This window comes from Hippocampus guttulatus, chromosome 11 (assembly GCF_054856545.1).
Source record: "Hippocampus guttulatus isolate MCC_2025c chromosome 11, RoL_Hgut_1.0, whole genome shotgun sequence".
NCBI classification, from domain to species: domain Eukaryota; kingdom Metazoa; phylum Chordata; class Actinopteri; order Syngnathiformes; family Syngnathidae; genus Hippocampus; species Hippocampus guttulatus.
The window spans coordinates 21,877,752-21,900,024 of NC_141271.1; the positions used below are offsets into that span (position 1 = coordinate 21,877,752).

Genomic DNA, 22,273 nt, shown 5'->3' on the forward strand with positions numbered 1-22,273 from the left:
CGGGTGAGCATTTTCCTAGCCACGCGCATTCGCGGTTGAAACCCTCACCCGAAAAATCCCCAATCCGTTAGTCAGTAACCCTAACGCGCCGAGTCTAACCCCCGAAACTTTACGCCGGTCCCAAGTCTCACCCTTAAAGCCGCAGAAACCTTTACACTCACCTGAGCCGTTTCGTTTCATGTGCAATATGTGTCCTGTGTGCAATATAAGCCTCGGTCCACACGACCGCTACCGCTGCTGTTGTTGAGTTTTGTATTTATGTATTTCTTTTTTCCGAAATGCACGAAGGAGTGGCACCCAAATTTCGTCGTATGCTAGACAATGACAATAAAGGCGATGCTGATTCTGAACCCCAAATCCCTGAACCGCAAGCGATACCGCTAACCTCGAGCCACCCTTAAAGCTCACCTCAAAAGCCAAAGCGACCCGCCCCAAACCTCAGCAATTAGGGTTAGAACGGCTCTTCGCTATTCACGAGTAACCTTTTCGAGCTGCCATGGGGCACTGCAGCGGCCCATGCTCCGCCCCCTGTGCTTCTTCTCAGCCGATCGGAGTGTTCCACTGATGAGACGAGAGGGGATGCCTGCGATGGGGAGGTGTGTGTCCTCAGACCTTCAATTCGGGGGGAGGGGGGGAAAAAAGTCAAGTTCCACCGCCGAGGAAACCGCTCTACCAATCACACGGTCACGTACGAGGCGCGTCCGCGTCTGCGGCATCCAGAGGTGACCGGGCTGCTGCGTCGGAGACCGCTTTGGTCCGCGGACTGCCCTTCAAAATCCTCCTCATCGGCCGCTTCTCCGCGGGGCTGCGGTGGAGACATGTGGACCTGGGGCAGAACCTCTTTCTTTGGACCCGGACCTGAAAGTTGTGGGACACGCTTGCGAGGAAATCTCTGGGATCTGGAGCTGCCGCAGCACTGCGGCATTTGCCCCCGCGTGCAAAATCTGGCGTTGCTCGGCAAAATTTATGGGACGGCGGTTTGAAATCTTATCTGGTGGGGCAACACCGAACCCGCCCCTGGTGCACTATCTTCACCGGTGAGCAACAAATCTTGGTGAAATATTTCTTTGTCAACGCCGGTGGGGCAGTGCGACACTTGCCCCGGAAGCAAACTCAGACACAGACGTGGGACAAAACAATTAATTCAAAAAAACTCGCAAATTTGGGGAAATGTGTCAAGTGTCCCTGTCAGTCGGACGATCTGAGCCAGGTGTGAGCGTAAAGGAGAAGTTGCCTGGAAGTGGCAAGTCCACGCACCAGCTGACCCTTTGGCGTCTGCAGGACATGACCCCTCCCCCAACCAATTCCCAAAGCGTCCCAGGAGACTTTATCTTGTCCCGCTTTGTCTGTTTGGCAGCTGTCAATCGAGTAAACTGCGATGTCGTGTTGCCTCTTGCAACTAACTTCCTCTGTGCGTGCGTGTGTGTGTGTGTGTGTCAACACACGTGTCGTCATGGTACAGTAAGTTGAGCGCACTTCCCGTATGAGCAGCAGTCGGCACTTCCTAATTCTTTTCTGTGCAAGAATCGTGTCGTGAATAGTTTGGAGTAATAGTTTTTTTTCTTTGGCTTTTTTAAATGACGTCACCGCAGAAGGACGCTGGAAAAGGTGTGGCAAGAAACATGGAACCTTGATTTGAAAACCTTGCGACAGCCAGGAACGCTTCAGACAACACGGAGCGTCACACGCGCACACGCATTCGGCCGCCGACAAAGCGAGCGAGGCCACTTGCATCCACTAGATGTCGCCGTCGGACAGGTTTCCGCCCTCCGCCCTCACGCGCACGCGTCGTGAGGCGACGTCTCGAGTTATTCAAGTAACGGTCGTGTGAACGAGGCACTTCCGCTCGTTTTATTTTGAAAGGGCGCAGAGCGGACGTGTCGCCGTTGTTTTCTGTTGGCCGTTGAGTCGGATGCGGCTCGCGCGGCATCGACGCGGCAGGAAGCGGACCGAGAGGTGGACGGCCACCGACGGCGAAGAGGCGGCGGTGGCGGCGGCAGCGGCAGCAGCATGGCGACGCCAGGACCGGAGCCCCTCGTCGCCCAGCCGGCGGCGTCGCCTCCGCCCGGCCACAACGGCGGGCCCGCGCTGCCCAACAGCCGCGGCTTGGAGCGAGCGCTAGAGGAGGCGACTTTCAGCGGCGCGCTCAACCTCAGCGCCAGGAAACTCAAGGAGTTCCCGCGGACGGCCGCCGGACTCGACCTGAGCGACACGGTGGAGGCAGGTAAGCGTGCGGGCGCCGAAGGGCGAGAGGCGGGGGGCGGGGGGTGTTGTCAGTGATGTGTGGGTTCCCGTAGAATTCCCCCGGCGCTTCCTGCCTGTGACTGGCGAAGGCTTGTCAACGTCCACTGGGGCGCGCGCGCCGGCCGTCACCCCGGGAGGTCTGTGTCGTCATAAAGGCGCGTCAGGCTCACGCGCACTTTGCCGCCCACCTGAGTTGGCTACTTTCGCGTCCAGTCAAGTGCACGGACAGCTGTGGGGTTTGGGCCGCAGTGGCGTACCGAGCTCCTTTGATGCCTGGCGTCAACTCTGTTTTTTAATGACCCGAAAAAGAGCTTGTCGACTGTGGATGAGGGCTGAACTTTTTCCAGCTCCATGCCCCTTTGTCCAAACAAAATTTTGGGTGCCGTGGCTTGAATGACATTTGGAGCCCCCGAGATCAGAAGTCGTGCCCCTATAATCGACCCCCCGCGCCGCCCTGCTTCTAAATAACGCGTTTGCCCTAAATGCAATTGAATGTTTTGATGCACTTGCTTTTCAAAAGGATTCGCACGGTCACATCGATGCCGAGCTATTTTTCGAACAGACCCACGCTGTGCAGTCGTCGCGACCGGACTGTAAAAATGCAGCCCAGCAGAGACTGCGGCGCAAGTTGACTGAAACAGGACGGCGGAGTGTAACATTGCAGGAAAGGGAGACCGCGGGCCGTCATAGTCGCAAAGTACACTCTGTTGAGTTTATTGATGCAGACTCGGCGCACTGAAAGTGGGGACTAGAGTGGGATGATGCTAAATGGTTTTGGAGACTGTGGGGCACGATGAGGGAAGTGGACAACGGTTCGTGATATTGCAGCAAAGCGGAGACTCCGGGGTGTAATGGTGTAGCATCCTGAGATAAGAAACCGCAAAGGCCTAAGCTAACATTAGCACATGTGTTCATTTTTGACATTCGTGGTCGTGGCTCCTGAACAGCAAGCCCCCCCCCCCCCTCCACCCCCATAATTGGCATGAACCCGCCGGCGAGCAGGAAACATTTGAACGGGGAGAACCGCGAGCGGGTAGCCGGTTGGCTAGCTTCCTCGGCGGCAGTAAGCTAACCCCGAAGCGACGGGAAGTGGCCGCACCCCAGCTCATTGTTTTCTGGAAGGCATCCTTTCCTCCTCTGGAAGCTTTGGAAGCAGCCGGCGCTCGAGTGCAGCGCGCTCGGAACACAACATCTGCCCTTTGACGTGTTTCGGCACCAAAAAATAGAAAAAGATTTTCCTTATCGGTCGTAAGGGATGTGGTGGTGCTAAGAGCTTGAGGTACAGCGTTAATAAATTGGCGACGGAATCCATTTGATTGCATGAATAATGTTCAAAAAAGAATCCATCAAATCTGACCTAAGATTTGGCAGGGGTTTTTTGTGCTTGAATTGCTTAATCAACTTCAGCCCTGATTAAAATGATCGAATATGCAGTCATCTTTTTAAGCTATTTAAAAGATCTGTCATTTATTTAAAACAACAAATCATGCTGAAAAGCAATTTCCCATGCAATTGAGAGTAGGGTGCCGGAGCCCTGTTGTTGGTTACCATTTTTGCCTATTTTGTTTTTGTGAAACATGAGTTAAGCGGCAAACTCCGCCCCCTTTACAGGGGGCTGCCCCCCCCCCCGCCCCCACTTTTCCACTTGCTGTCCACTGAAAATGACATCACTGTTGATCCCCGAGCATCTGTCTATCCATGTATCGATCGATCTCTAGATGTGACTTATTTCAATATTTGATAGCAAAAATAGCCACAAGATTGCCTGCATGAGCTATCGCGAGGGTTCCGGTGATATTTGGAGACTCGGTATGTTTCCAAGTGCTTCTGTGGCCCAGAAATGCCTCATGCAACTCGGGGAGCTCAACAAAAGCCAGGGGGGAAAAAAAGCATGGCAAAATGAATTGCGCACCGCCCACGTGAGAGCCCAGTGAGATCTATTTTGGGATGTTTTGCATCCCATCGGAGCATCCGAACGGAAACCGACGCTGGCTGGCTTGCGGATTTCACGTGCGAGACTGAAAGACTAAAAGACCACATTGTCTCTGCGGCGTCTCCCAATCTGACAGACACCAAATCCTTTTCAATAAATAAACTGGAGCAGTCGCTCCGCTCACCAAATGTAGGCCAAAATCAACTGCGCGCATACGCACACGCACACACACACAGTTAGACTCTCTCATAGCGTATGTCTTTAGGCCTATGGCAATCCACAGCGAAGCTCACGGTAGCATAAATGAGCATTATCACGCTCTCACCCACACCCACACACGCATACACGATTGGCTTTGGGTCCAATCAAATAAAAGGTGTTGACGAGAATCTTTTTCTGTGGCAGTCCAACTTTTGACCTAGTTGCATCTGGCACTTGGTGCAGTTCGTCTTTGATGGACCCCGGCCGGGAAGGCCGAAATGCTCCTCAAATGAAGGAGAAATGAATGGTGGGAGGAGGGCGGGGGCTCAATTGCCGCAGATTTTTCTGGGGACGGCCATCTGGTTGAGATGCGCCACATTTAGGAGCAATCTCCTTCCAAATTGTACCTTTGAATGACCTCTGCAAATGGCCCAATTGACCCCGAAACGGCAGACTCCTTCTGTTTTTCCAAGCGTGACTACTTGAGATGTTTTGTGGGTTTGATCATGCCGGATGCGTCGACCAAATTGGTGCTTGCTCGATCAAACTGCTCCGTAGGGCTGGCTTGACAAGGGAGTTGAAAGAGCCCAGCGCCACCCACGAAGCACACTTGCTATGTCCTTCTGGAGACTTTTTGGTGGGTCTCCTCCTAATAGACAAGTGGAGCATATTTCCCTTTTTTGGCTGAATTTTCAACGGTCGCTTTTGACGGACCCTCGCGAACAACCGGAGTAACCCAAAAATTGCTGACCTTTTGTGTCCGCCTTTTCAGGCACGGCCGCTCGGCACTTTTTTGGGGAGTCCGCTCGTGATCGAGCGAAATTCATGATGCGATCTTCAACAAGCTTCCCAAAACCGTTTGGGAGTATTCATCATGTGATTTACACCCGCCCCTGACAGCGATATGCATTTAGTGGAGTGGTTGTTTTGCTTAGCTACCATAGCACGGGAGCGCTACATACATGACACCCCCCTGCCCCCACCCCACTGACCCACATTTTACTCGGCCTTCAGCAAAGTGTGTGTGTGTGTGTGTGCGTGTGTGTGTGTGTTTTTTGACACGTTTGTTGGGTTGCCTGTTTGAGGCCCCCGTTTGATCCTTAATCCTGTTCATTTCTGTCCGGTCTTTTTCACGCCTCATCCTGGTTTGTGCAGCGTGTCCCTTTCAGGCTCCGGCAAGCTAACGATGCCAACTAGACCGCCCCCCGCCCCCCCCCCCCCCACACACACACAAAAAAAAAATTAGAACAAAGACATAGCGACCGCCACCGATCTTGCTCTCGCTCTCTTTTCTCCTCGTCCTACTTTTTCCTGGCTGGCAGGCCAAAGTGGGACAGAGGAGGAATGACGGCGGGCCACCAAGGAGGCTTTGGCCTTGCGGAGCCCCACCGATAAGTAATCCTTGATTTAGGCATTGTCGACTTCATTGACGGCGTCAGGAACCTCTAATGTCACATCGGGTTCCCCCACAAGCCAACACACACACACTTGTAAGAAAAGGTCAACGATGCCTTGTAATGCCCCCTGAGAACTCCTCCCGAAGGCATCAAAGACCCCAATCGTAAGCTCATGTCCTCAATTGCCACGTCCGACGGTCTTGACAGCAACCGGACAAGCTCCTTGTCACAAGCACGCGCATTGTTGTGACAACTCGTCTTGAGAACGGCAGAGACCGCCCCCCCCCCCCCTCCCCCACGCTCATTGCAATCTTCACAGCGGATGGACACGCGTTTGCTGCCATCTGAACACGCGACATGTTTCGAGGCAACCCGTTTGTTTCGAAACGCGGGTGTCTTTGATGACGCAGCGTTCCAAAGACTCCATCCCAATGCGCTTGCATCACGCTCGCCGCTCTATGTTTAGAAATTGGACAAAGTGCAAATATGCGGCTCTGTGCCCACACACGCACGCACACGCACTGGCGCCGACACACATTTTCACCGGCACTCATGCGAGCAGACCCGCTCGGACGCAGATGTTTGGGTGCGTGTACGCGTGTGTCCATTTGTTTCCTATTTTGGACAAAGGGGAAACCGGGACGGAGCCCTCTGCCGGAACCGTATCGGGAAGGAAGTTTGGGACGGAATTTTCTAGCCGCTGTCAAAATGGGAGCGCTGCATGCCAAGCACGGGATTGTGGGAAATCGTGGAAAGGGTCGCGGTCTTCGCGTGAATGAGTGTCCATAGAGAACAACATTGACCGTCATTAACTCATTCACTCCCAAAGACGTATTTAAACGTCTTTTCAGACTTGGTCCAGAATTGGCTGGTACTGAATGAGTTAAAAAAAACAAACAAACAATAACCCCAAAGGTTGGCTAACACCAAATCTGCAAGTCACATTTCACACCAAAATAACTGGGGGGGGGGGGGGGGGCGGGGGCAGCAGTTCCCTGTAAGTAAATCTTCCCAAAGCAAAATCTGCCATTTTCTTTTGAGGAGAAGGATGATGTGATGTGATGACGAAGGACGACAGCATGTTGTTGCACTTTTTCTGGAGTCTGTTATTATAGGGAGGAGTCTTGCCTTTTTCCTCAGGAAGCAGCTGCCACACACACACGCGCGCACACTAAGGCGAATTTTACACTCGGCCCATACTGTACGTGCCGACCTTTGCGGAATTGAAAAGGCAAACGCCTCTGCCACGTGCGTCGCCCAAAAGAGTGCGCACCCGTTGAGCAAGGCACGCAGTTCAAGTGGGCGGAGGAGCTTCATTTAGGCAAAAGTAGCGCTTGCGCCATCCACACGTTCGCCGCCGGCCGTTTTCAAAACAGCCCGCCGCCGTTTGAGAGCGCTTGAAGTGATCCGTTAAGTCGGGCAACAATCGACGTCGGCGCCGAATCGACCAAAAGAGAAAAGTGGACTCCAAAGTTATAGTTTGACTCAAACGGGGTTGCTTTCTCGTCGGTTTCAGATCTGTCCAAGAACCGTCTGTCGGACGTGCCCTCGGAGGTGTGCCACCTGGTGGCCTTGGAGAGCCTCAACTTGTACCACAACTGCATCAGGAGCATCCCGGACGGCGTCGTCAGCCTGCACTCGCTCACCTCGCTCAACCTCAGGTACGGCAAACGTTGATTTGAGCGGATCCGTTTTTATCGGTCTCGTAAAAGCGGGGTTGCGGGCGTGAGCGGGTACGAACGACCTCCCGAGATGTCACCCTCCCGCGCGAACGTCAGCACGGGTGGTTTTGTCCCGTCAGTCGCAACCAGCTGAGCTCGTTACCGGCCTGCTTGTGCACCCTGCCGCTGCGCGTCCTCAACGCCAGCAACAACAAACTGGTCGGCCTGCCCGAGAGCGTCGGACAACTCCGCCGCCTCATGGAGCTGGTGAGTGCCCCGCCCTGGTCAAAACAAAAGAAAACGGAAGGGCATTCCCAATCCGCTTTTGTCTCCCCCTGCAGGACATCAGCTGTAACGAGCTCACGACCCTCCCGCGACACATCGGACGACTGCGGGCGCTACGGGAGCTCAACGTACGTCGGAACCTGCTGCGCGTCCTTCCAGAAGGTTGGCCCGTCGTCCTAACAATGGCACGATGCCGACAGAGAGCGAGTTCTTTTGTGCGACTATTTCAAATGATGAGCGGTTGCCGTTAACGCGACACGACGGCGTTGTGAGTTTTGCTAACGCCGCCGCCGTGGCCCGCGCGCAGACCTGGCCGACCTTCCTTTGGTCAAGTTGGACTTCTCGTGCAACAAGGTGTCCGCCATTCCGCTCGGCTACCGGAGGATGGCGCGGCTGCAGGCCCTGCGCCTGGAGAACAACCCGCTGCAGAGCCCGCCGGCACAGGTACCGCCGCCCGCCTCGGCAGAGTTTTTATTTGTAATTTTTTTTTGGAGCCATATCTCCAAATAGCTTCGAGGCCGGCGCTGCGGGTTCGGGATCTCAGGACTCCAGCCTTCGCCCGGCTCCGGCCTTGTTATTTTGGGACAAGAAGCTTCCCTCTCTGTACTAGAGGCTTCTCTCGGCACCAGCCCCTTCCGCCGGCTTTGAAGCACCCTCTTTTTTTTTTTTTTTTAATCTTTCTCTCGGAAGGACAGCCTCCTCCCGTTACCAGAGCCTGATTTGAGCCCTTCCGTCGGGACGAGGTCCTTCTATGGGCACCCGAATGTTCTCTCGGGACTAAATCGCGCCCTTTCCTCTCCCCCCCTCAGATCTGTCTGAAGGGCAAAGTTCACATCTTCAAGTATCTCAGCATGGAGGCGTCTCGCGGCGACAGGTTGGCCGACGTCCTCTACCCGCCCGCCCTGGAGCGCCTCGGTCTGACGCGGTGAGTTGCGTGCCGGGAACCGAACGACGACGGCGACGCGCCTCCCAACAATGAGCGTTCCTTTTATCGGCGCCGGACCTCGATCGCGGCCGTTCGCTCTCGGTCGACGGCGGCTATCGTCGATGCTCGTGGACGGCCGCCGTGTCAGAAATGTGAGAAAAAAGAAGAAAGGCCCCCCTCAAATATTGAACGCCTTCCTCAAAGAGACGCTTCGCCTTCCCCAACTGTAACCCCCGCCCACAAATGAACACCCTCCTCAAAACAAATGCCTCGCCGTAACCGGCAGAACAAACGCAGCGCCGGTAATGATGTGACATGAAAGACACCATCGGGTAGGGGCGAGAGCGTGACCCCCCCCCACAGTTGCTATTTTGAGGTATCGGCCGCTCGCGAGGGCTGCCGAGACCAACCGCCGATACTTAAGCGCAACAAATCTGACACGGAGGAAGTCGTCCTCGCCAGTCGTCGACGCTACGCCGCGGCTGTTTGGCACATCGGCCGATCGTGCGGAGTCAACATTCCATTTCAACGGTAACTTCAAAATAGGACCTTTTGATTTCAAATACATTTTGCTCATCGATGAATTTGAGATCAAATCCATCAATTAAAATGAGTTCCAAAAAAAATCCGTTCCCAATCGGGCTCAGAGAGCAAAGCGAGAGAGCGAAATGTGCTTCATGCGCTCGCACGCGTGTTTGTGTGTGTGTGTGTGCGTGTGTGTGCGCGCGCAGCGCGGACGACATGACGGAGCAGCAGAGGAAGCGGGACAGCGACTCGGGAGTCGGCAGCGACATCGGAGAGAAGAGGCTCTCGGCAACGGAGGTACGCGGCGAGATACGTGACGGACGGCGGCGCTGCTTCCGGGTTCACATCCGGGGAGGGAGATGCCATTTTACTTTTTTCCTCATGAAAACGAGTCAAACAAAAAGACGAGAAGGATCGGATCCGACGCGTCGTTATCGATGCGGGCGCCGCAAAGCGCTTTCCGGAACGGCCGACGTCCGGCGCGGACGATAATCCAAGCGGCGCGACCTTCGCTACGTCTCGTCGTCCGAAGCGGTCGAAGGGCAACGACTCCGAGTCTCCTTACGCGCGGCTGACTTGACCGCCATTCATCTGTTTTTCAGTATTTCATTTCGATTGACAGCGCGTCACAATCTCTCCCGATATGACGAGCGGCTCTCACTCGGCGTTTACGTGTGTCGGCAGCCGTCGGACGAGGACGCTTTGAGTCACATCGCGGAGGAGGACGGCCCGGCCAAAGACGACTGCGGCCGACGCGTCGGCTCCCCGACGGGTAGGCGCGCCGCCCAAATAGGCTTCCGTCAGCCCCAAGCGGGTCGGCGCCGCCGCAACGGGAAAGCGGATGCCAAGGATGTGCGATTGTCGGCATGGCCGACGAAAGCCCCTTGCGCACGTTGATCGCAGATCAGCGGGGGGTTGTCTCTTCTTTCACGCGCAAGCCTGCAAAGTGGGAAATGGCGGCAATCCGTCAGGCCTCGGCTTTGGCGCGGCCTTGAGCTCGTCTCTCGCCTCTCCAGCAGATCCCGGCCGGGAGGCGGCGCGGCGGACGGAGGGGAGCCCCGCCGAGGCGCCGAGGGAGCAGTCGGCCCGCCGGGACCCCGCCGCCGGCTCGGTGGGCTGCGGCAAGGTGAGTCTCACGCCCGAGAAAGGGGAAGCCGGTCGGCCTCGCGAACGTCACCTCTTCTTTTTCACGCCTCTGCAAAAAAGCCACCAAAGTCCAAAACGTCGCCATTGAAACGGACTCGGCAAAGGCTTCCTTCCGCATCTTGCGTCCCTCAAACAAAACGACACGGCGACGGAGCTCCACCCCCGGCTAATTTTCCCGCCGACTCTTCCGCTTTGCCCTTCAAAGCCGACGCGGGTCGAGAAAAAGGCGGCGACGGGCTCGCCGATGTCACGTTTGGCCAAGAAAGTCAAAGGTCGCCGTCGGCTGCGGAAAAGGGGCCGGCTCCGAGCGCAAATGTTGTCCGGCGGCGACGGCGGGGCGGGAAGGCCTCCCGGGGCCCGTTTGCCAACAAATGCCCCCTTTTTGATTTGGAATTGTCTTTTGGGGGCCGCAGCCCGACGCGAGCCTCGCCTTTTTGCCAACAAATCTCTTTTGGTGGCAACCTTTTGCATTCCTTGGGGAAACGGGGCCTTTTGGGCTTTTTCTTTGGGAGCAAACGTAGCCTCGATGCCTCTTCCTGACACGGGCGCCGCGCGTCGGGCTTTCAGGGCCGGACGACGACGACGGCGGCCGACTCGGACGAGCCGTTGAGGATCGACGAAGACGCGCGCCGGACGTCGGGGTGAGAAACTTTTGCTTTCCCCGATTTTTAAGGCGAACGATGCAAATGCTGCGGCTTCATTTGGAGATTTGTTTCAAACACCAAATCCTGCCATGGGGACTCTGAAAATTGTAATGATGGCATTCTTATTGGCATCTTTCACATTCAAAGAGACAGACTAAGTCTTTTTATTCTTATTTATATCCATATTTTAACATTTAGTGAGGAGCTCGGCTGGCTTCGAGTAATCCCCCGTCGCCTTGATGCCAATGTTCGGATTGAGATTCTGATGATGACGAAATGCGACTCGGCCGAATAGGCGGTCGCGAATGCGAAACGCGCGCTCATCGTCTTTGCGGCGGCCGCAGGTCAAGGGTGACGGGCGACGACGGCGGGCCGCGCTCGGACGCCGTCGACCGGCCGAAGGAGGCGGCGGAGCCGCCGCGGGATCCCGGCAGGTCGGCCGCCGCCTTCGCTCTTTTGTCTTTTGCGTCCCGACTCCTTTGCGGAGGTGTCCCTGCGCCTGCGCTTTCAGAATCCACTTGGAGCGGGAGGACATGTGCGGCGTGCGACTGTACCCCGTGGAAACGGAGCGGGCCGTCAAGTAAGTCGGCCCCGCCGGATGTCGCCGGCAAAGTCCGAGTGCGTGCGCGCGCGCGTGTTTGGTGGCCTCGGCCGTCTCACGCCGTCAGCTCGGCATCGAAGATCAAAATGTGTATTTCCTGTTTTGGCTGGAAGTAGAACATTTCTGGTGGAATGACCTTGAAATATTTTGCGCACCAGCCTGAGGCTTTTGTGGCCCGAGGTGGCACTTTAGTAGCAGTTGTTGTCTGTGGCACAAACGCCCAAAACAAGCTTTGTTTTTGTGAAGCAGACTCGTCCTTGAATCGCCACCGACGCGACTCTTTGTGTCCCGCAGCGGGCAAGACGGCGACGACGACGACGACGTCACCGCACCGAAGGTACGCACGCGCCACTTGAGAGTCTTATTTATGAATTATGAAGGGTGACGCGGGTGAATCGGCGCTTTGTGGAGTGCTTCTTTTTTTCACGTCAACCTTCGCGCCCCCGTAGCGACCGCACCGTTCTCCGGGCGGACTTCCCACTCTGTCCGGCGCCCCGTTTGGACTGAAACCTCGCTCAGGTGAGTCGTCGCGGCAAATCCGGGTCGGCTCGGGTCGCGCGTCGAGTCCGATCCCGAGCGTTTTGACGCCACGCTGCGTCTTAATGAACGCTTGTTGTCTGCGTCGCAGTCGATCCGTCTACGTGTCGCAGTAAATGGGAGCTAACTGTGCTAATTGCTAGCTTGGGCCGAGGAACCGCTGCTAACGCGCTAAGCGTTTAGCATCTGAATGCGAAGCGCGGCGGCTTAGTCGTGCGTCTGCGGGCCTTTTGTTTGCTTGGCGCGTGACGTGTCGCTCATGAAGCTAACGTGAATCTTTTTTGCTTTCTTATGTGTGCCGTCTCGTTTTGTGGCCTCCCGTATTGACGTCTTGTGCCCCCCCCCCCCCACACACCCCCGTTTATTGACAACGTTGTTGCGTTGATCCGCCGCATGGACCTTTACCCCCCATGCACGTGTATGCACGCGCCCCCCCCCCCCCCCTTCCCGATCGCAGCCCCGTCCTCGCTTCCCTGCTCGCCCCCTTCCTCCCCCGCCCATCTCTCGCAGGCCCCGCCCCTCTTTGGAGTTTTGCACCGTCGCCGGGGCGACGGAGGCGTGCCTGAGCGCGGTAGGTTTCAGCCCCCGGCGGCGTCTCGAGGGGCCCCGCGTTTGTTGCTTTGACCGATGTGCGGCCCTTGGCCCGGTAGGGGCCACGACGCAAATAACGGAGGCCCAAAAGCGATGGCTCGCGCACACGTGCCGGAGAAGTCGTGGAAAAGGGCGTCAAAGATGGCGGGTGCGCCGCGGCTTCTTTGGGCAAATCACACCAACGTCCTCGAGTCGGGCCTTCGGGATTGCGGCCAAAATGATCCTCGCCGTTGTTTTGACGTCAATGGCGACGAGTCGTCAGCATCACCGTCCGCGGCCCGGATTTCGATTTCACTACGTCTCCGCAAACGACATTTCAAAAGTTTTCCGCGCGACCTCAAACTTGGATGAGCGTTTTGGGACAAATGAATGAATCTATCGAAATATCCACCGCTGTGCGTCCATCGTTTTTCAAATGCAGTTTCCCCAACATTTGCCGCGGCCCGACTGAGTGATGGCAGGAAAGCGGCCAGTGTACGCCGGCGAAAGCGCCGCCGCCGCTCGAAAATTCAACGCGGCTTCTTTCTTTCTCTTTTTTTTTTTTCCTTTCCTTTGTGTACTCGCCGCCCAGTGTTCCTACGCAGCCACAAGAGTGCGGAGTGCGTGGACCCGCAGTTCACCATGAGGAGGAAGATGGAGCAGCTGAGGGAAGAGCTGGAGCTGATGGAACAGCTCCGAGACGTAAGCGGTTTTTTTGGGACGCCGCGAGGTGACGTTCGGGAGGCCATTTGTCATTTGGGCCTGAAAAGACAAAGGAAGTCTGCCCTTTGGAATTGACGACGACGAGCCGGCAAAAAGGACGGACGGCGGCAAGCAAAGGCCCCGCGCCGGCCGTATTTTGGCCCCGAAAGACAAACGCGTCCCCTCGCTACCGAACGCGAGGCGCGGCCGCTTGACGCAAAATGGGCAAGGGCCATAAAAAGGGCATTTCCCCTCGAGCCTCACCTCTCAAGTCGTTGAGGCTTGTTTGTGTGTGACAAAAATGTCTTTTGTTGCGTAAACAGAGCATCGAGAGCCGGCTGAAGTTGGTGCTTCCCGACGACCTGGGCGCCTCGCTGATGGACGGCGTGGTGCTTTGCCACTTGGCCAATCACATTCGCCCGCGCTCGGTGATCAGCATCCACGTGCCCTCGCCCGCCGTGGTAGGCCCCGCCCCTCCGTCTCTGTGTCTCCGCGCCGCTCGGGGATGGAACCATTCCCTCAAGTCGCCGTTCCTCCTTTCCATTTGATTTTGGCCACAGTTGCGCTTAGAAAAAAACCCGACGACGACGACTTTGGACCGCCGAGCTCCATTCTTGCCACTTTGTTTGTGCAACAACTCAACACGCACATCGAATAGACCGTTGTCTTTACAAATCCGTTTGGCATGAACAATTGAATCTCTGACTTGGCTGCATTTGTTTTACGGCCATGCAAATTTCAAGCGCTCGAAATGCATTTGGACCGTTTGGCTTTTGGACGAATGGTTCCATCCCCGGCGCCGCTCCTTCGGAAGCCTTTGCTGACATTTGTGCCGCCGCAGCCCAAACTCAGCATGGCCAAGTGTCGGCGGAACGTGGAGAACTTCCTGGACGCCTGTCGCAAGATCGGCGTGCCCGAGGTAAGGCCGGGTGGCGGGCCGCAAACCGGGCGCGCTCTCAAGTCGGAATGTTCCTCACGTGCGCGGCGCGGCCGGCCCTTCGACTCGGGCTCGGAAAGCGAGCCGCATTTCCGACTTGGGAACGTCCCGGCGGCGGCTCGCGCCGCCGTTTGTCCACCGAAACGCTCCTGCCGTGCGAACGCGCTTCTAGCCTGTGCGCTAACTGCCCGATAGCTGGCCGCACGCTACCCGCGCTAACCCGCGGGCTCCTCCGCGAGCCGCCCCCCCCCCTGCTAGCGCACCGCTTCCGCCTCTGCCGGCGCCGCTTCCGGCGCGACTCGAGAGACGAGTCCAATAAGGCACGGGCAAACGGGCCAATGAAAATCAGATGGTTGCACGTCGGCGGCGGCCGCTCCCGCTCTCGTGCGATGCTAACGCCGCTACGGCCAAATCGCTACTTTGCAAAGCGCACGCTCCTTAGCCGCATTGGGAAGGGGCGAGCGGGGGTTCCCTCGCGGCCGCTTCCGGAGCCGTTTCCACCGTTGGATAACGCCACATGAGCCGTTCGCCCCCGCGCTAGCTTGCTGCAAAGTTGCCGCTCGCTGGCTGGCTCCCCCCCCCGCTGGCCTGCTTCTCCTCGCCGGTCGCGTCGGGACGAGAAGGAGGTGGCGCTCCTCCTCCTCCTCCTCCTCCCGATCGGCATCCCCCGCCGGTCACCATGGTGACGCCCAGCTCTGTTGCCGTGGTTCCCAACTCGCCGTTTAACCTTTTGCCTCTTCTTTCCCTTTTCGCTCTCCGCCTGGATTTTTCCACCTTTTCGTCGTCTTCTTTGTCTACCCCCCCCCCTCCATCCCGGCCGTCCTCCTGCGACCGTCAGCGTTCTCTGTGCTCCCCCTATGACATCATCCAGCGCCGCCTGCCGCCCCTGTGCGCCACCGTCGGCACGCTGGTGTGCGGGCAGCCGCCTCCAGGAAAAAAAGCCGCCGCCGCCGCCCCCCCGTCGCCGCCGCCACCAGACTCGGTCTCGGTGACCACTCAAAGCCCGCCTCCGCCCCGGTGGCGGTGGGACCTGATTGGCTGTAGCCTAGTTCACGTCCTCTGCCTGCTGGTGCTCTTCGCCGCCTACGCGTGGAGCCATCTGATGTAACCGCGGCACCGGCCGGCGAGAGACCCCCCCCAGGAGCGCACGCTTCTCATACGTGCACGATTGCAACCGGAAGAGGAAGCAAACATCCGCCTGAAAGCGGTTGCGACTTCAAGCCCGAATGCCGGCCTTTTCAGCCGAACGCGGTTCCCGCTCGCGACCTCGTGAAGCGATTTGTCTTTGAGCGCGGGCCCGTTTCCGAGCGGGGGCTCCCGAGGCGCGTCGGCCTGCGCAATTTCTCCCCGCAAATGGCAGCCGTTGAGAAAACGCCGCTCGACGGGGCGAAAACGCAAAAGGGCCACGCCGAGCCCGCAAAAGCCCGGGCCGTTCGGCGGTCCGCTCGATCGAACGCGGCCCCCAAATTTCAGCCGGCCGTCCGACTCGCAAACGTCTCCCGCGCGCGCCATCTTCCCGCAGAGGCAAAGCTCACGATCGCCTCAGCGTAGCATTTAGCCTCGGCGTCTTCTCTCGCTCACTCGAGTAGGTTTCAGGAACGGCTTCCGTCCGAAAAGGGGACGTACGTTTGTGCTTTGTTGTGTCCTTGAAAACGATCCGGCAGACTTTGATGTTGCTCGACAAAGAGAGCGCATTTCACCATTTGGATGTTGAGCTCATCGGTAAACTGTTGTTGCCTCGGATGTGTGCTTATTGTTTTATTTTTATTTATATTGGGGGGGTACGCTTTGGACATTGCGTTTTCATGTCGGTTTCAAACTCGGGCCGGGGATTCAAATTGGGGTTTCGATGCGGGTCCAAGCCGGCTCGGGTTGGGCTTTTCAAAGTAGGCGATGAAAAGCGGCCTTCGGCTTTGAAAAGCAGGCCGGAACACGCGTTCGGCCTTTGATTCCATTTTGCGCGCGCGCGCCGCCGCCTTTGCTTGCAGGACGAGTTGTGCCTGCCGCAGCACATCCTGGAGGAGAAAGGCCTGCTCAAGGTCGGCGTCGTGGTGCGGGCCCTGCTGGAGCGCAAGACCGCCGCCGCGCGTGGACCCGGACCGGGACCGGGATTGCGCACGTGACGGCGCCGCCCCACCCGCGACCGCAGCAAAAGAAAACGCAAACTTTGGGAGCCGCTGACTCTTAACGTTAAGTTTGCAGCTGAAGAAATCCACACGCGCTGTGAGAGCCCCCCCCCCCCCCCCCCCCATCCATCCCCCAGGACTGAATTTGAACTCAACACTGTGCTGGCTTCTTTGTGAAAGTCACCTTCCCGCCGTGTGTTGTGCCACTTGGCTGGATCGATTTCTCATCCATCCGGACTAAAGAAAAAAAAAAAAAAGGAAAAGTCTCCATTTTTGAACACGAACAACTTTCAGTGGCAGCGTTTGTATTGAAAGGGCAAACAAAGTATATTTCTAACGGCACTTTGAAGATGATGAACTATTTTGGCCAAGTCTATTTTTATCCTCATTGTTTGGAATCATGGGGGGGGGGGTCTTTTTTTTTTGCCAAGATGCTTGCAGCATCTCTGTGGCCTTTTGGGCGGGCCTTACGCGGGATGGCTGAACGTGATTGGCTAACGCTGCTAATTGGTGCCCGAGGGCGGCGCCGCCGCCTCCCTTTCGGTTTTGACGGGATGCGCTTGGGCCAAAGCGTCGATTCTTTTTCCCTTTTGGGAGTCGCGCGGTGCAGTTGAGCGGCGATGCCGCCGTTTGGCCGCGCCGACGCCATTTGCCGGTCAGCATCGCCAAATGGACTGCCTCAAAACTCCCAATTTCAATGCCGAGCATTTTGAAAGCAGCGCGACATAGACGGCAATAAAAACAAAGTGACATTTTTGTGCCACTTTCACTTTTCTATTTATGACGTGGTTTTTTTTTTATTTATTTGGCATTTCTTTTGAAGGTGATGCAAATGTCAATGTTTTTGATTTTAAAAAACTCAATGTGAACCCTACTTGTGTAAATATCTGGAATATTCTGATGCTGATCGTTTTTTTTTAAATCCACCGCGAAGCAAGCGTATTTGAAACATTTTGATGGTGACCTCGGGGTTTGTTTTTTTTTTCTTTTCTTATGCATGAAGTCCCTTTCATCCGCCTTAACTGCTGTGGAGCTTCTCGGATCTACAAAAAGTGTTTGTTTGTTTTTAAACTTTTGGTGAAAAAAACAAACAAACTAAAGCCTGCATCGTATCGTCGCCCTTTTTTTCACTTGGCTGCACCGACGCGGTCACAAACGAACAACAAGAGGCATTCGTATGTCTGTTTGTTTTTTTTCCCTTTTCCAACTTTCCAGGGGGCGCCACCCAGTGAGTTCCCAAGCGCGCCGCGCAAAAGGTGCCGATGACCTGCCACGAACGCGGCCGCACGCAGTCAACCAAGAAGAAGTGAGGCTTTTTTTTTTTTTTTTTAATTGTGTGGAACAGGCAGACGTCGCAAAGCGCCACGCCGGCGGCGGTGGTGAGTCGGGACCGCTCGCTCAGGCGTTGAGGTACTTGGCGTGATGCTTGATGTGGTCGTCGATGAAGGAGTAGATGAAGAAGTAGCTGTGGTCGTAACCCTGCGGGAGAGAGACGCCAATCAAGGACGAGCTGCCAAAAGAGTCCACGCCGATTGGAGGAAATCCATCCGCCACGTGAGCCGCTTGCGACACCCTCGACCCGTTGCCACGCGTAGAGCGACGACGAGCGTCGCGGCGCCCCGCGGGAGCAGGGCAAGCTACTTACGGGCTGCAGGCGGAAGACGACGGGGATCTTCTTGTCGGAGCAGACGGCGATCAAGTTGTCGGGCAGCAGCTGACCGGCCGACAGGAACTGGTCGTCGCGGCCCTGGTCCAGCAGGATGTCCAGCGGCGGGCCCGCGTAGCCCGAAGCCAAAACGGTGGCGTCGTAGGCCTGGGGGCACCGTGGCGCACTTTCACTTCCAAGTCCGGTCGGCGGCTCCCCGCCGACCCGCCGGCGCGTTTACCTCCCAGGCGGCGCGGTCGGGCCCCAGGTAGGCGGCGAACGCCTTCTGCCCCCACGGGCACCGCATCGGGTTGCAGATGGGGGCGAACGCCGACACGGCCTGCGAGAGACGGTCCCGAACGGCGTGAGAAGCCGGCGGTGCTGGAAAGCCACAACCTGAACACCTTATGTCATGTCCAACTTGGTGTGCGCGCCCTCCGGCCCCATCTGACATTTTGCCTGCGCGGAGGAGCGCTAACCGCCGCCTCCGAGACACGGAGGCAAAATAAAGGCTTCTTTCAAAGTCAAGCGGCTGCGTTCTCCCGCGGCGGCGACGCCACCTTGTACTTCCCGGGGTTCTTGAGGGCGCAGATGAGCGCCCCGTGGCCGCCCATGGAGTGGCCGCTGACGGACATCCTGTCGGGGTCGGCGGGAAAGTTGTCCTCGATCAGTTTGGGCAGCTGAGGGCGGCGCGCGCACACAAAAAAAAAACAAAAAACGATTGTTTTTTTTTAAATCGAGCAATCCCGGCGCTGCTTTTTTTGCCGTTTTGAAGGCGGCATTCAAGCCTCGTCGATCACCTCCCGGGTGACGTAGGAGTACATGCGGTAGTTGCTCTTCCACGGCTCCTGGGTGGCGTCCACGTAGAACCCGGCGCCGGTGCCCAAATCCCAGCCGTCGTCCTCGCCCTCCACGCCGCAGCCGCCTGCAAGCCGCAACGGGCAAAACTCCGCAAGGACGGCCGCACTTCAAACACCCGAGCGCGCGTGCGCCCGCGCGCCTTACGCGGGCTGGTGTCCGGCGCGACCACCATGACGCCGTTCTCGGCTGCGGCCAGCTGACTTCCCGCCTTGGTGATGAAGTTCTGCTCGCTGCACGTCAGGCCTGCGGGACGCCACGGGACCCTCAAAACACGCAACCGACGCCAACGAAGCAAGCTCGGGTGCCCACCTGAGAGCCAATACAGGACGGGACACTTGCGCGTCTCGGCTTTGGGCGGCAGGAAGACGGCAAACTTCATCTTGCACTTCAGCTCCGCGCTGCACCCCAGAAAAAAAAAAAAAAAAAAAAGCGCAAGAACATGAAGAAGAAGAAGACAAATCCAGCAAGGAGGCCACGTCAGCTCGCTCGGCCTTCACCTGTCGTGTTCAAAGACCTTCTGGAAACCTCCTGCGCACTTGTTGGAGGACACCTGAGTGAGCGCCATCTGGCGGTGGAACAGAACGGCATCGTTGGCGACAACAATGGCAGCAACAGTTTACGGGGCAATCGCATGTCATCCCATTCGAAAACTGCCATCGGTGTACCGCGGTGGCGTTCCCGCGCCTTCTTTTTGTACGATGCCTTCGGGGTGGAGGACCGGGGGGGGGGGGGGGGGGGTCAGTGATATACGGGTGAGAAACTTAGTCTACAGAGGCAGCTTGGGGCTTCCGCGTGAGCACCTCTGGTGAATACAAAGTGATTTAGTTCAAGTTTTCATATCAATCCAAATGGATTGCAAAGTGCTCGATTGCTGTTTGGAGTTCTTGTAGCGATGTCGAGGAAGATCGAGGTTGCTCCTTTGCTCATATCCTCGACTTGGTGAAATGCTCTTTCCTCGTGCCACGCGGCGGCCTCTTTCCTATCCATGCGGGCGTGCTCGGAGGGGGGGACTCCACAGCAAAGGAGTTTTGAAGGAACGCGCTCGGCAGTGTCAACGTTACTGGGGCCTTAACCTTTTGACCCCCAGGGCCCACCTCGACGCTTTGGCAGGTGCAAAGCTCTACCATGAAGTGTACATTAAAGCTTTTGGTGCCAGTTTCCATCCTTCAGATCAAAAAGTACGAATGCGCAGCAACAACAATACAAGCCTTTTTCCAAAGTCCCATTGAACAAGTGGCGCGAGCGATTCAAAGTTGCGCTTCATGCTCGCGCGAACCCACGAATCGAGGCAAGCAGCGGCGCCAATAGAAAAGCCAGGCCGGCGCCGAACTGTCGAGATTCGTTTGCAGAACGTGGTCGGCGTCGAATTTCGCCGACTGCCAAGTTGGACTGGTTCAAAAGCAGTAAAACGCTGAAAAACGCCATGTTGTCAGTGCGAGTGTCGCGCGGACTGGGCGCTAGGACGGGAGGCGTTGCACAAAAAACAAAACGAAACCCAAGTTAGCTTCTTGCGCGAATGACAGTCTTGCTGCTCGATCATGTCCGACTTTCATTTTTTAGTTTGCCCGGAACGTACCTCGCGAAAAGGCAGTGCTGTCGTCGTTGTCGTCCGCGTGCGGATTCCAAACGTCAGCTTTTAGCTTCTTTGCTAAAAGCTGCCCCGGTCCAAAAGTCGGAGTGCGTGCCTTGGGGTGACGTCATCACGTCAAGCAACTGCACCGCCCCCTTCGCGTTGCACGCAGCGTGCGTGAAATGTCACACATTTATAAATATATACCGTAGCGTTAGTTAGCATTATTGACATTAACAGGAGTAGGATTTCTTTTACTTTCCGTGAGTGAGAGGCCTCGATGCCACATGCACCATCTTCAACGGCCACAAGTGGCGCTGCGCTGAAGCGACGGAGCCAGGACGGTGCATGCGGACCGGCTTTCATCCACACGAGGGCGCCGTATGATGAAAAAGTGGCCGCAAAGAAAGTTCCCGGTGGACTTGCTCGATCGAGTCAAGCACCCTGGCCGGAGGAGGTCATCCCAGTTGGCACACGCGAAACCGCGCAAAGGCCGCACACCGCAAACGTTTCCCCCCCCCCTCGTTTTTGAGTTTCAGGTGTCAACCAAAGTTCGAGTTTTAAATCAGCCTTGAAAACCGTCCCTGTGAAACACTAACTTGAAACCGTACCCCGGCTTGTCTTTTCAAGCCCTCAGTCTCCCTGACGCTCGCGCACTTAGGGGTGACCTTGGTGGAGGGGGGCGGTCGCTTGTGCGTTAGCCAATGACAAGCTGCACACTGGCATCCGGCCACCAATCACGATCGCCGCCGGGCAGCTCGGAGGTGGGGGCGGTTGCCGTGGCAACGTGCTTCGGCCATTTTTAAACGCTCGCCCACCAACACTAACACGTGCTCCGACGCGAGAGCGCACGCACGCAAACTCATGGGGGTCAAAGTCAGGTCCCGGAGGGCCGCTGTCCTTTCATGTTTTCCGAGTGTCCCCGTTGCAACGCACCTGATTCAAATGAACGGATCATCAGCGAGCTCTGCGCAAGCCTGACATTGAAGCCGTTCATTTGAATCAGGTGGGTTGCAACGGGGAGACTCGGAAAACGTGCAGGGCAGCGGCCCTCCACGACCTGACTTTGACACCGATGCAAACTCTCTTGGTGTCTCTCTCTCACAAGTCACACGCGCGCGCTCGCGCGCACAAATGGAGCGTTTGAGCCTTTCATTAAGTTGGACTTTAGTGTTCTGAGTGGCGCAGAAGATTTGGGGTTGCTCATGACGTCGAGAAGAATCAAGTCGGCAAAGTTCCCATCAGGACAAGAAAAATGGCTCAAGTCCAACGCAAGACACTTGATGGCGAAATCCGAGCGACGCCCGGCACGGCCGGCGGGGCCGCCGGTCAGGACGGCGGGGGAGCCGGACGGGCCGGAACCGAGTCGACGTCGGGGCGGTTCGGTGATCCTGGAAGCTCACGATTGGGTTTTCCGTTTACTTATCGGGTGTGACGGGTCAGCGGCCTTGATGCCCTCTCACTGTTGCCATGGCAACTAATGCACACGCATCACACACTCGGACACGCGCAAACAGCACACGCGCCGATGAGTCACCCGAGGCACCTGATTGACAGATGGTATTTGGAGATCGTCGGAGGGGGAGAGAGAAAGCGGCGTGATAAATACGCGCGACGGCTTCGAACTTCACCGAACCTCTGCAGCGCCACTCAAAGCACGCGCGCGCGCGCGCACGCGTGCCGATAAGAATCGATAATATGCATCAACTAAAGCGACCTTTTGCAGAGACGTCGTTTGTCCCACTTTTCAAGTCAACGAGCGA

General features: G+C 56.8%; 2 protein-coding genes across 9 annotated transcripts; one reads left to right on the forward strand and one right to left on the reverse strand.

Annotated features, from left to right (window-relative positions):
* The first annotated feature begins 1,499 nt into the window (after positions 1–1,499).
* lrch1 (leucine-rich repeats and calponin homology (CH) domain containing 1) lies at positions 1,500–17,539 on the forward strand. 8 transcript variants are annotated; one of them, XM_086123955.1, is made up of 19 exons: positions 1,500–2,224; positions 7,292–7,436; positions 7,577–7,703; positions 7,778–7,883; positions 8,029–8,165; positions 8,531–8,646; positions 9,378–9,468; positions 9,856–9,943; positions 10,188–10,297; positions 10,885–10,958; positions 11,306–11,395; positions 11,473–11,541; positions 11,857–11,899; positions 12,012–12,081; positions 12,557–12,670; positions 13,262–13,371; positions 13,695–13,832; positions 14,213–14,290; positions 15,147–16,444. In XM_086123955.1, exons 1-19 carry the CDS (start codon positions 2,011–2,013, stop codon positions 15,414–15,416), a joined length of 2,190 nt encoding a protein of 729 aa, XP_085980081.1. In that variant the 5' UTR covers positions 1,500–2,010; the 3' UTR covers positions 15,417–16,444. The 8 variants fall into 8 exon arrangements, with proteins under 8 accessions (XP_085980081.1, XP_085980082.1, XP_085980079.1 ...); XM_086123953.1 differs by having other exon boundaries at positions 1,501–2,224; positions 11,812–11,899; XM_086123954.1 differs by having other exon boundaries at positions 1,501–2,224; positions 10,191–10,297; positions 11,812–11,899.
* A 74-nt stretch (positions 17,540–17,613) lies between these two features.
* esd (esterase D/formylglutathione hydrolase) lies at positions 17,614–20,787 on the reverse strand. Its single transcript, XM_086123963.1, has 9 exons — positions 20,517–20,787; positions 19,438–19,505; positions 19,250–19,338; positions 19,085–19,183; positions 18,880–19,004; positions 18,640–18,759; positions 18,321–18,419; positions 18,080–18,247; positions 17,614–17,913 (listed from the first exon to the last, which is right to left on the reverse strand). The coding sequence occupies exons 2-9, from the start codon at positions 19,503–19,505 to the stop codon at positions 17,833–17,835; spliced, it is 849 nt and encodes a 282-aa protein (XP_085980089.1). The 5' UTR covers positions 20,517–20,787; the 3' UTR covers positions 17,614–17,832.
* Between the last annotated feature and the right edge of the window lie 1,486 nt (positions 20,788–22,273).